We start from the raw sequence: 12,157 nt of genomic DNA on the forward strand, positions 1-12,157 counted from the left end.
AAAAATATTCATCACGTCGGTCGTAAACTTTAAACCAATATTGTAGTAATAGAAGTTTGTTTGCGGTAATGTCGCATTTAAAAAATCTTGTTCAACTATGTAGCCAAGGTAGATGAATATAAGGTATGCTTACGCGCAGAAAGTGATGACGCGCGAGAGCCAATTACTGCCGCGATTTATAAAACGCTTATAAGAAATAAGCAACCCAATATGAATTACTGAATTTAATTACAATTGTACGTTATTCACAAACAAATTAAAAACATTCAAAGAAGACAAAATAACACTCGTTTTTCAATCATTTCCACACATAAAATAAAATCTTATTTTTAACACCTATATCATAAGTAACTATTCTATAGGTAGAAAGGTAAAATAAAGCCAGCTTATTATGTTAAAAATTTCTTAATTTAATTTTGTCGTTTTACGTTATTAATACTAATTTATTCGTTTAAATCACGAAGTCTTATATCGAACATGACTCTTACCATTTGTCTGATCACTTCTTTTTTGCATACACCAGGCTTATTTGGAAATTTAAAATAGTGTATATCTTTGCCTTTTGTTGTAAACCTGTGATTCTTGCAGTCCAATACTGAACACTTCGGCATTTTTAAAACTATTCTAAGGAATGTTAACTATACAGTATGTCCCCGGATCGAGTTACAAAGAGGAAAAAAAATTTTATCACTGAATTTTCAAACTTATCTCAACATAAATAATGCGTCGGATATGTTCAAACCACTAAATCGCACGAATTTTATACTCTAACTATAGAAGTTAACTAACTATTCCCATTTTTATGTAAAAATTTGACCTTTTTTCTTTTTTTTATTTATGATATGTAACCATAGAAGAGTGATGTAAATCCAAATTCTACACTCTCTAGACGAAGTCAACATTTCAAAAAAGTAAATGTGTGCTATAACATATCACGGGGTATAATTGGGCTATATTTCTTCGACAGAAATGTAAATCAACAGAAATATTTGGATATGTTACAAAATTATTTTAATGAACAACTTGATGAATTACCCGTAAATTTTATACGGTCAATGTACTTTCAGCGAGACGGTTGCCTAGCTCACCATCACACATTGTGACCGAATGGTCCTATTTTATGACCAGCACATAGTCCTGATCTTACAATTATGGATTTTTATTTTTGGGGACGATTGAAACAAATTGTTTACAGTGAACCATTACAAGGAGATGCAGAACTATTAAAACTAAGAATAATTAATGCGATAGAATCTCTACCACTGACGGAAATTCGTAATTCTCGCAAAGAATTTAGAACTTGTCTTCAAATGTGTGCCGAATAGTTGTTTTGTTCACAAACTTACATATGCCCGGTTTCTCGTACATTATAATATCGAATAGATATCGGAGCAATAGTTATCGGATCGATATCTTTTGACGGCTTGGCCGGTTTCTCGTACGAAAATGCATGTAGATATCGAACCGATATTGCGCTGTTGATCGATAACTATGGCGATATCGGTCATTTGGGTTTCTGAAAGGGTCGATAGGAGATATCGGACCGATATCGGATCGATAACTATATCGCATGCAACAAGCACCGATATCGACTCGATAAATGTGATTAATGACAGTGATGTGTGTTAAAAGATTGCAAATTTTGATTAAACTGTTCATCCAATGCTTGTTTCTTTACCATATTTGTAGATATTTTATTTCGTTTGAGTTTCTATTACTGATTTTCGTTCCATAACTAATTCCACTAACAATTTTTTATCGAAAGAAGTAAAATTCTTCGTTCGTTTCGACATAGCGCGCGTATTATCAAACTAATCGTTTTCGAAAAAAGGGATAGCCCAAATTTTAACAGATATCTTTTATTGTACGTTAGTATAGTCCTTTGTAAATTATTTACTTATTTAAAAAAGGAAATAATTTAACTTAAATAATTAAGTTTTTAGTTTCTCTTTTTTGTTAATTGTTTTTTTTTACTAATCATTTTTGTTATTATTTGATGATTTTTGTTTGTTAATTTTTATTATTATTATCAATTCGTTATCAATTCCTTGTCTTAGCAACTTTTTATTTTTGTTTATGTACTGTGTGTTTTATTAGTGGATGCTTCGCTGGGCTTGTCCCGTTTGAATCCCAAGTGTAATAAACAAATAAATAAATTATTTTACGAACTATTTGTTCAAAATTTTCACCGCCACCTATCTACGGGAATAAACAAGTAACCGATTTTTTGACAAAATCGTTCGATAACTATTGTATGCAATATCTGTCGATCAGTTCGTACCAGAACACCAACAGCCGATATCGACCTGTCAAAAGATATCGATCCGATAACTATTGTTCCGATATCCATGGTTATCGAACGATTTTGTCAAAAAATCGGTTACTTGTTTATTTCCGCCGATAGGTGCCGATAAAAATTTTGAACAAACAGTTCGTAAAATTATTTATTTATTTAGTTATTACACTTGGGATGCAAACGGGACAAGCCCAGCGAAGCATCCACTACATTGTTTTGGTAATCCAAAAAAGAGAAACTAAAATTTTAATTATTCAAGTTAAATTATTTCTTTTTTTTTAATAATTAAATAATTTAGAAAAGAAAAATAACGTTACTAACGTATAATAAAAGACATCTGTTGAAATTTGGGCTCTTCCTTTTTTCGAAAACGGTTAGTTTGATAATACGTGCGCTATGGAGAAACGATCGAAGAATTTTATTTCTTGCGATAAAAAATTGTTAGTGGAATTAGTTATGGAACGAAAATCAGTAATAGAAAATCAAACGAAATAAAATATCCACAAACATGGTAAAGAAACAAGCATGGGATGAACAGTTTAATCAAAATTCGCAATCTTTTAACACACATCACTGTCATTAATCACACTTATCGAGTCGATATCGGCTTGTTGCATGCGATATAGTTATCGATCCGATATCTCCTATCGATCCTTTCAGAAACCCAAATGACCGATATCGCCATAGTTATCGATCAACAGCGCGATATCGGTTCGATATCGACATGCATTTTCGTACGAGAAACCGGCCAATGTGTGTTATTAGTTATTACATACATTTACATTTAATAGTATATTATTCAACAAGCGTATAATGGCGGCTGTTACCCACGAAGATGAAGTTGCAACACGAGCGAGCGAAGCGAGCGAGTGTTGTAATCTGAGTATTATTATACGCAAGTTGAATACTATACTTTATCTACAACTATTTAATTTTGAAAAAAAATCAAAGAAAAGGAAAAAAAATAAACTTGATAGACATTTCAGACATAACCTCAATATAAGAAAGCTGTAATTTCTGTTATTATTTTAATTTTTGATTAGTAGGCCGTGTCAGAACTGTGGAATAATGGCTTCATTATTCAACACTTTGTCAGTCATGGGTAATATGGGTACCATAGTTAAAATGCGACAAAACCAGGGCACATAACATTATACGATTGGCTTAATCGAGAACTGATCACGTTATGTCTTTAAACTTAGTTGTGTTATAAGATAATTTTCTATCAACATATCTTTTACTCTCTCTCCCACTGTCACTGCATTCATGAAAATGATCAGTTACTAAATCTGCCAGCTTTAAGTTTTTCAGTTCAAAATCTTGTGACTCACGTTGCTCTTCAATATCTGCATTTTACGCAAAACAAGTAAAATAATGAAGATTAGCAAACAAATCAGCATCGAGGAAGAAGACATAAATATCATATGTGACCAAAATAGATTAGTGGCCGGTTTCTCGTACGAAAATGCATGTCGATATCGAACCGATATCGCGCTGTTGATCGATAACTATGGCGATATCGGTCATTTGGGTTTCTGAAAGGATCGATAGGAGATATCGGATCGATAACTATATCGCATGCAACAAGCCGATATCGACTCGATAAGTGTGATTAATGACAGTGATGTGTGTTAAAAGATTGCGAATTTTGATTAAACTGTTCATCCCATGCTTGTTTCTACCATGTTTGTGGATATTTTATTTCGTTTGATTTTCTATTACTGATTTTCGTTCCATAACTAATTCCACTAACAATTTTTTATCGCAAGAAATAAAATTCTTCGATCGTTTCTCCATAGCGCACGTATTATCAAACTAACCGTTTTCGAAAAAAGGAAGAGCCCAAATTTCAACAGATGTCTTTTTATATTTATTTAATTATTAAAAAAAAGAAATAATTTAACTTAAATAATTAAAATTTTAGTTTCTCTTTTTTGGATTACCAAAACAATGTAGTGGATGCTTCGCTGGGCTTGTCCCGTTTGCATCCCAAGTGTAATAACTAAATAAATAAATAATTTTACGAACTGTTTGTTCAAAATTTTTACCGGCACCTATCAGCGGAAATAAACAAGTAACCGATTTTTTGACAAAATCGTTCGATAACCATGGATACCGGAACAATAGTTATCGGATCGATATCTTTTGACAGGTCGATATCGGCTGTTGGTGTTCTGGTACGAACTGATCGACAGATATTGCATACAATAGTTATCGAACGATTTTGTCAAAAAATCGGTTACTTGTTTATTCCCGTAGATAGATGGCGGTGAAAATTTTGAACAAATATTTCGTAAAATAATTTATTTATTTGTTTATTACACTTGGGATTCAAACGGGACAAGCCCAGCGAAGCATCCACTAATAAAACACACAGTACATAAACAAAAATAAAAAGTTGCTAAGACAAGGAATTGATAACGAGGATTGATAGGAATAATAAAAATTAACAAACAAAAATCATCAAATAATAACAAAAATGATTAGTAAAAAAAAACAATTAACAAAAAAGAGAAACTAAAAACTTAATTATTTAAGTTAAATTATTTCCTTTTTTAAATAAGTAAATAATTTACAAAGGACTATACTAACGTACAATAAAAGATATCTGTTAAAATTTGGACTATCCCTTTTTTCGAAAACGATTAGTTTGATAATACGCGCGCTATGTCGAAACGAACGAAGAATTTTACTTCTTTCGATAAAAAATTGTTAGTGGAATTAGTTATGGAACGAAAATCAGTAATAGAAAATCAAACGAAATAAAATATCTACAAATATGGTAAAGAAACAAGCATTGGATGAACAGTTTAATCAAAATTTGCAATCTTTTAACACACATCACTGTCATTAATCACACTTATCGAGTCGATATCGGTGCTTGTTGCATGCGATATAGTTATCGATCCGATATCGGTCCGATATCTCCTATCGACCCTTTCAGAAACCCAAATGACCGATATCGCCATAGTTATCGATCAACAGCGCAATATCGGTTCGATATCTACATGCATTTTCGTACGAGAAACCGGCCAAGCCGTTAAAAGATATCGATCCGATAACTATTGCTCCGATATCTATTCGATATTATAATGTACGAGAAACCGGGCATAGATGGGGTAAATCACTACGAATTTCTGGGGTTAGTGGTGTGTACTGACGGGACAATAGATCAGGAAATAAGAAATAGAACGTCCAAGGCAACAAAAGTGTGTTATCAGATTAATACAACATTGATAAATAACAAACAGCTGAGTAAAGAAACAAAGAAGCACCTGTATAAAGCAGTATATGTGTCAACATTGATATATGGAGCAAAAGCAAAGTAACAGCTACAGAAATGAGGTACCTAAGGCGAATACCAGTACCAGAAGAGATAATGTCAGGAATACAACCACAAAAGATGAACTAGGGATAGATCCTTTAGTGAATATTATACAGAACAGACAGTTGTAGTGCACGTGAATCGGATAACAAGAGGCTCCTAAAGAGGATGATGAAGGAAAAGGGGGAAGGGGAGACCCAGAACGAAGTGGCTGGACAACATCAAGAGTGTGATTCACCAGAGGGGAAGGAACATTGAAGAAGTACAGAGGATGGTGCTGAATAGAACAGTACCAAAAATGGATCGAGGACCCGATCCCGTATCTTTCAAGCTATCCATAGAGTACATGTGCAGACAACAAACTGTACTTTCTTTGAACCTGTATAATCTGTCTTTCTCCACAACCGTGATTTTGCACCAATTGCAATAACTTTTTGCTAGACAAACTTCATATAATACTTAGGAACCTTCAACAAACAATGCGTCATCAAGCAACTTCTAATATCAATTATTCATTTAGTGCAATTGAGCCTTCTGCAACAGATTCATGTGTTAAGTCGTTTTGAACAAGAGAGAGAGATTAACCCGTGCATATGTTGAGTGGTTTTAGAAAGATGGATAAAAGTGTCATTTTATTGACTCATAAAATAAACATATCATCGGAATTTTTAACTTTTATTTTTTCCAGCATTTTAATTTAACCTTTATTATTAAATGATAGGTTCTCACAACGATTGTATTTATGTTATAAGTGATAATAAAATGTAAAATTATAAGTGAAATAATTGAAAAGTTGTGAAAATAGCAATATTTACCAATACTATAATTAATGGATAACAACGAATTATTTTTATTAGAAACTGCTGAGATGATTCTTAAGAGGTTAAAGTACTAAACATGTGAACAATGGTTTCGATAATTGGTAACCCTTCTAGTAAATGGTTTAGTTTTTCTATTTGAGCAAAACCCGTATCGTTTTGACTTCTGAATTCTTTGACTTTTTATCAAACTTTATATTTCACTCACTTTTTAAAGTCAAAAGTGTTATTTATCAAATTTCATTAACATGTAAACTACATTTCAGGCACCGTCAACTTCCGGTGGTTTCAACTTTTCTGCAGCTCCAGAATTCCAACCAAACTTCAATTTTACAACTGGAGCCCCACCATCGGCATTCAAGTAAGTAACTTATTGCTTCATATGCATATTAGTTTTTTTGGAGTGTGAGAACGATATTTTAATTAGATTAATAATTACTTGCAGTTCTCCATCTACCGGTGGAAATTCAGTTCAAGAAAGACGCGTAATTAGACGAGCACTAAGAAGGACGCAGCGATAGTTGATCCATGGAAACCATTAAAAGTGCATTGTCTTATCGCTCCTATTATTAATGTACTATAATGTACCGTAAGAGATTTCTGCTGTTGGTGCAACAAGTAGCCTTATTTACTCACTAGTGTACTAATATTACTCCTCTCTCTCCCATTATTTTTTTATCGCAGAAAACACGTCAAATTCCGTTTCGTTTTCGTTTGTTCCCCCTTTCTGCGCAAAAAAATGGGAAAAATTAAAAATATTTAAATAAATAATAGTAAGTAAAATGAAATGTGGATACGTTGAGAGTGAGTATAATATACACACATACACGTTCGTCCGACTGTGAGTATTTGTGGCCGCAGCACTCGCCGTTTCGACCTGATGACCTGTAATATAATGTTGACCACTGTTTTAGAATTTATATTTATAATACGAGTAATGCAGAGTGCGTGCCCAGGCCTAATAAACAAAAAGTGTTATTTAAAAAATGTTCACCGTCGTGTCGGTCGGCAGAAAAAAAAATGGAGAAAAACGTCGCCCTCTATCCCTATCGATTAATAACTTTATAAAATCGTCGAAGGGGGGCGTCGTTCCTACAATTATTTAATTTTAAGTGTAGGTAATAAAAATAAAAACTAAAGAAGGTCTGATCCATGGAATGTAGAATTTTTTTACTGAACGATGAATGCTGTGCGACCCAACGTAAACGTATAGTTTAAAAAATAAAAAAAACGTTGGGACGTTCGAGATGAGAGGAACCCAATGAATGCATAAATGTAACGTTTGTAATTGCGACTGCCTATTTGGCTATCTTCACTGTGATATTCTTATGGGTCAGGCCCCCTCCCAAGTTGTATATAAATGTATAATAAGTTTACTGGTTAACACAGGCAAAACTGATGTTACAGATTACACAGTACATACTTTTTTATCCATTATAATTTTCACTCTTTCTTTTAATTATACCGGTTATTTAAATTCTAGATATTATAAAAAAACGTTCTATTCCTGGTAAAATGTAATTATAATTAAGCATATACTTACAGGGCGATTTACCATGAAATCTCGCAATTGGAGGTATTGGACACCAAAATATCACATTTTAACACACCTTAAAAAGTTTAGGATATGGAGACGTTCGAAAATTTGATTATTTTTTAGAAATGATGATTTCCTTTTTTACGCTTCAATCAAGCAATTAGTTTTTGAAATAAAATAAAAAAGAAAAGTAAAATAAAAAATTGTCGTTTGTTATGATATGCATTATAATATAATATGTATAAACGGAAATATCTCGAATTACATAGTTAACCGTTTTTACATTGCAGTTTTAATTATTTCACATCCAAATGATGTTAATATAATGGATTGAAAAGATACCTGTAGTTTCTTCTCCTTGCATTCTAGGCTGAAGCGTAAATCCTAGGCCTTTTCCGACTCCTATGTTTTCAATTAAAAAATTTGATGGGGTAGCGCACCATAACACTTTATAAACAATGATATTTATCATGTTAAGTTATTTACATAGATATGTTTAGAGGTGGGACACCTCGTATGTGTACCCAACGTTTTTGTTAAATGGCGTATTTTGTGGTTTAGTACACCTCCAATTGTTGGGAAATGCCATTTCTTACTCATTTTGTGTTATAAGTTCTCATTCTTAAATTTGCCACGCAAGAACAGTCATTTCAGAAAAGTAGAATAAACTGATTTAACATTTTTAAATTAATTATTTGAAAGCTTGTTAAAGATTTTGTCTGTGTCCAGTGATACTTTTCTTTTATTCTTTTTTAAGTAGGCTCACTCCTTATGTTTTTAGGGAATAAAACAACCCAAGAGAAAAAAGAAAATAATGTAAATAATTGTACACGGTTGGGAATAAGTGTAATTACATTAATTACCGCTTATTTTTTTACTTGTATCGTCCAAAATACCCCGCAATTTTTTTTGTAATTGTCAATATGTTGTGCCAGTTGTTCCTTCAAATGGAAAGGAGTTAGACTGCTTGTTTAATTAATGTATATATAGTTTATTTACTACTAAAAAAGTAACTCAATCAACGCTAAAGAATTCCATCGCGTTTGAGTGAAAATTAATATAAAATTAACGAGAAAAAATAATTTTTTGTGTGTTAGTGACTGATGGTGACTCGATGGAATTTCAGGCGATAAACATTAATAATTTATGTTTTGTCAGTAATAGAATGGATTTTTAGAATTGGCCTAGTCTATATACGCGCCTTATTATGTATGATATAAAAAACAACATGCAATTTTTTTTTCAAATCAACCATTCCTCCTTTTCTTTTATCAAATAAAAATGGCGTATTTCTGTACATACTTTTTTCTGATTGCCCATATACATTTTTCTTTTTGTTAATTTTGTTATGGTTAAGTTAATAAAAGTAAATTAGTGCGTAAAAAAATTCTTTTACTTAATTTCCTCTCATTATCAAGAAGTACCAGTGTTAAACTAGAACATGATTAAATAATTAATTTTTTTTGTCAAATTCAGGTGAAGAAGTAGGGGCGGACTAAGGCCTGAGGCCCGAAAATTAGGTTTTTAATTTTTATTTAACAGAAAAACGTGAAATGAAATTCCTAAAATAAAGACGTAAGTTTTTATAAACGTATTACATTATTTAATTAAAATAATATATAATATAAAATACCACAAATTGTGATTTTGTTTGTGATTGTGATATTGAGTAAAAATAAATTTAATTGAAGATTATTTTCTTCTTTCTTTTTAGTATGTGGTCTTTAAAATGAGTTCCTATAAACGTTTAAGTGGAAGTGAAAAAAGAAAACGAAAAGCAGATCGAGATAAAGTAGCTAAATAAATGAAAAGATCGTTGGACAAATTTTTAACTGTAGATGGAGAACAATTACAACAATCGTCATCATTTTCACAAATTTCACCTGCTCAAACTCTAGAAACATCATTTGTGTCCGAAACTATTCTGCAAAATGACCAGCAGGAAAAAGAGGATTCCGTTTGTGAAGATGAAATAAAAAGAGAAAATATAAATTTAAAATCATCTCAAAGTAATGATGAAACTAAGAGTTTTGTAAAAGATATTGCATTATGGCCAGAGGCAGAATACTTAACAGACGCCATGCGAGAGTATTATATAAAAAATCCACCAAAATCAATAAATGGATCTTTGAAATCATCTTCTATTCCATGTAACGAAGGGTCGAAACAAATTACAAGAAAATTAACTATTGCCTCCTTCTTCAGAACAATTAATAGCGGGGAAAAAGTTACGTCTAAGAAGTCTGTAATTATTTTCCAAGCAAACAACGCTAATGACAAAAGGGACGAATGATTGGAAAAATGTACATAAAAAATTAACTCAATTTTAATTTTTATAACAAGATCTAAAATTACCGGACGCATTGACACTGAACTTAAAAAACAAATTATAAATGAAAAAAAATATTGGAGGGAAATACTTAAACGTGTCATAGCGACAATCAAATTTATTTCTTCATACTCTTTAGCGTTTCGTGGTAAAAATGAAGTGTTTTTAGTGAAAATAATGGTAATTATATACATGCTTTGGAATATTTATCCGAGTTCGATACATTTTTGCGGGAACACATGAAAAAATATGCAAACTGTAGCACCGGTACAATAAACTATTTATCGTCTACAATATGTGCTGAATTTATTTCTATTATATCGAAAGATTTACAACTCACAATAGTGAACGAAATAAAGGAAGCCAAATTGTAATCTCTTATTATAGATTCAACACCTGATATATCTCGCGTAGATCAGCTGACCGTCATTATTCGCTATGTTCTTCCAACTGGTATAAAAGAAAGATTTTTGGGATTTCTACCTATATTTTCTCATACTGCTGAAAATTTGGAGAAAGTTATTTTAACTAACTGTCAGGGACAGAGTTATGATAATGCGTTTAATATGTCAGGTAAATATAAGGGATTCCAATCCAGAATAAAACAACATATTTTTTCTGTCCATTTTATACCATGCGCAAATCATTCATTAAATTTAATTGGAAACGCTGCTGCAGAAAGTTGCATGGAAATGACCACTTTTTTCAATACGGTTCAGCAATTGTACGTACTTTTTTCAAGTTCTACACATAGGTGGAATGCATTACAAAAATGTTGTAAGAGCAAACACTAGTGTATCAAACCTATTTGTGACACCAGGTGGTCTGCTCGTTCCGATGCTGTGAAATCCTTAAAGGAAAATTATGAAGAAATTAAACATTGTTTACGTCATTTTTCCTCAAACAAAGATGAGAAACCATTAACAAGGTCCGAAGCTGCCGATTTACATAAAAAACTTGATACATTTGAGTATGTACTGTTACTTACTGTATGGGAAAAGATTTTAGAGAGAATAAATGCTTCAAACAAGACTCTTCAACAAAAAGACGAATCCCTAAATACAACAGTTTTAATATATGATTCATTGATAGATTTTATACAAACTGTTAGAGATGATTTTGACAATTTAGCAAGAGACACAGAAAAAGTTAAAGATATTGCATATACTAATGATAAAAAACGGCAGAAAATACGAAAACTATTTCATGATGAAATTCCAGAACATGAAATAAGATTCAGTGGGAAAGAACATTTTAAAGTTAATATTTTTTGTTGTTGTATGCGATTCTTTAATTAGCAACATTAAAAAAAGATCTGAGGGATATAAAAGTATTAACAATAAATTCAAAACAATTTTTCATGATAGTGATGTTGGTAACTCTTCAATAGGGACATTAAAATGTTATGAACAAGATTTATACCTAGCAGAACTGAAAAGTGAAGTATTACAATTTAAGACTTTTATAAGTAAACAAAATATTTCGCCTGTGTCCATGTGGTCATTTATTCAGGAAAATAATATTATTGCAACATTCCCTAATTTAAACATAATTCTGAAAATTTATTTAACCCTTCCAATAAGCAATGCAAGCGGTGAAAGATCATTCTCAGTAATGGCCAGAATAAAATATTTTTTAAGATCCACATTAGGCCAACAAAAATTAAATAGTTTATCATTACTTTATATAGAAAAAGAGATATTAAATAACTCTATTAATTATGACAAACTAATTGACGAGTTTGCAGAATTAAAAGTGAGAAAAAAAGCAATATAACTAATCAATCTGGGTATATTTGTCTAAGTATTATTGTTTGTTTTAATAAATTATGTTTATTTAATTTTTGTACATG

General features: G+C 31.5%; 1 protein-coding gene across 4 annotated transcripts in view; it reads left to right on the forward strand.

Moving 5' to 3' along the window:
- Positions 1–9,363, forward strand: part of LOC111418028 (Nucleoporin 153kD) — a 28,650-nt gene extending 19,287 nt beyond the window's left edge. For all 4 annotated transcript variants that reach the window (XM_071198707.1, XM_023050462.2, XM_023050465.2 and 1 more), the window contains 2 exons: positions 6,706–6,800; positions 6,885–9,363. In XM_071198707.1, coding sequence (XP_071054808.1) covers positions 6,706–6,800; positions 6,885–6,960 — 171 coding nt within the window. In that variant the 3' untranslated portion in view covers positions 6,961–9,363. The remainder of the gene's footprint in view (positions 1–6,705; positions 6,801–6,884) is intronic.
- Positions 9,364–12,157: the final 2,794 nt, after the last annotated feature.

Source organism: Onthophagus taurus, chromosome 1 (genome assembly GCF_036711975.1).
Source record: "Onthophagus taurus isolate NC chromosome 1, IU_Otau_3.0, whole genome shotgun sequence".
Taxonomy (NCBI): Eukaryota; Metazoa; Arthropoda; class Insecta; order Coleoptera; family Scarabaeidae; genus Onthophagus; species Onthophagus taurus.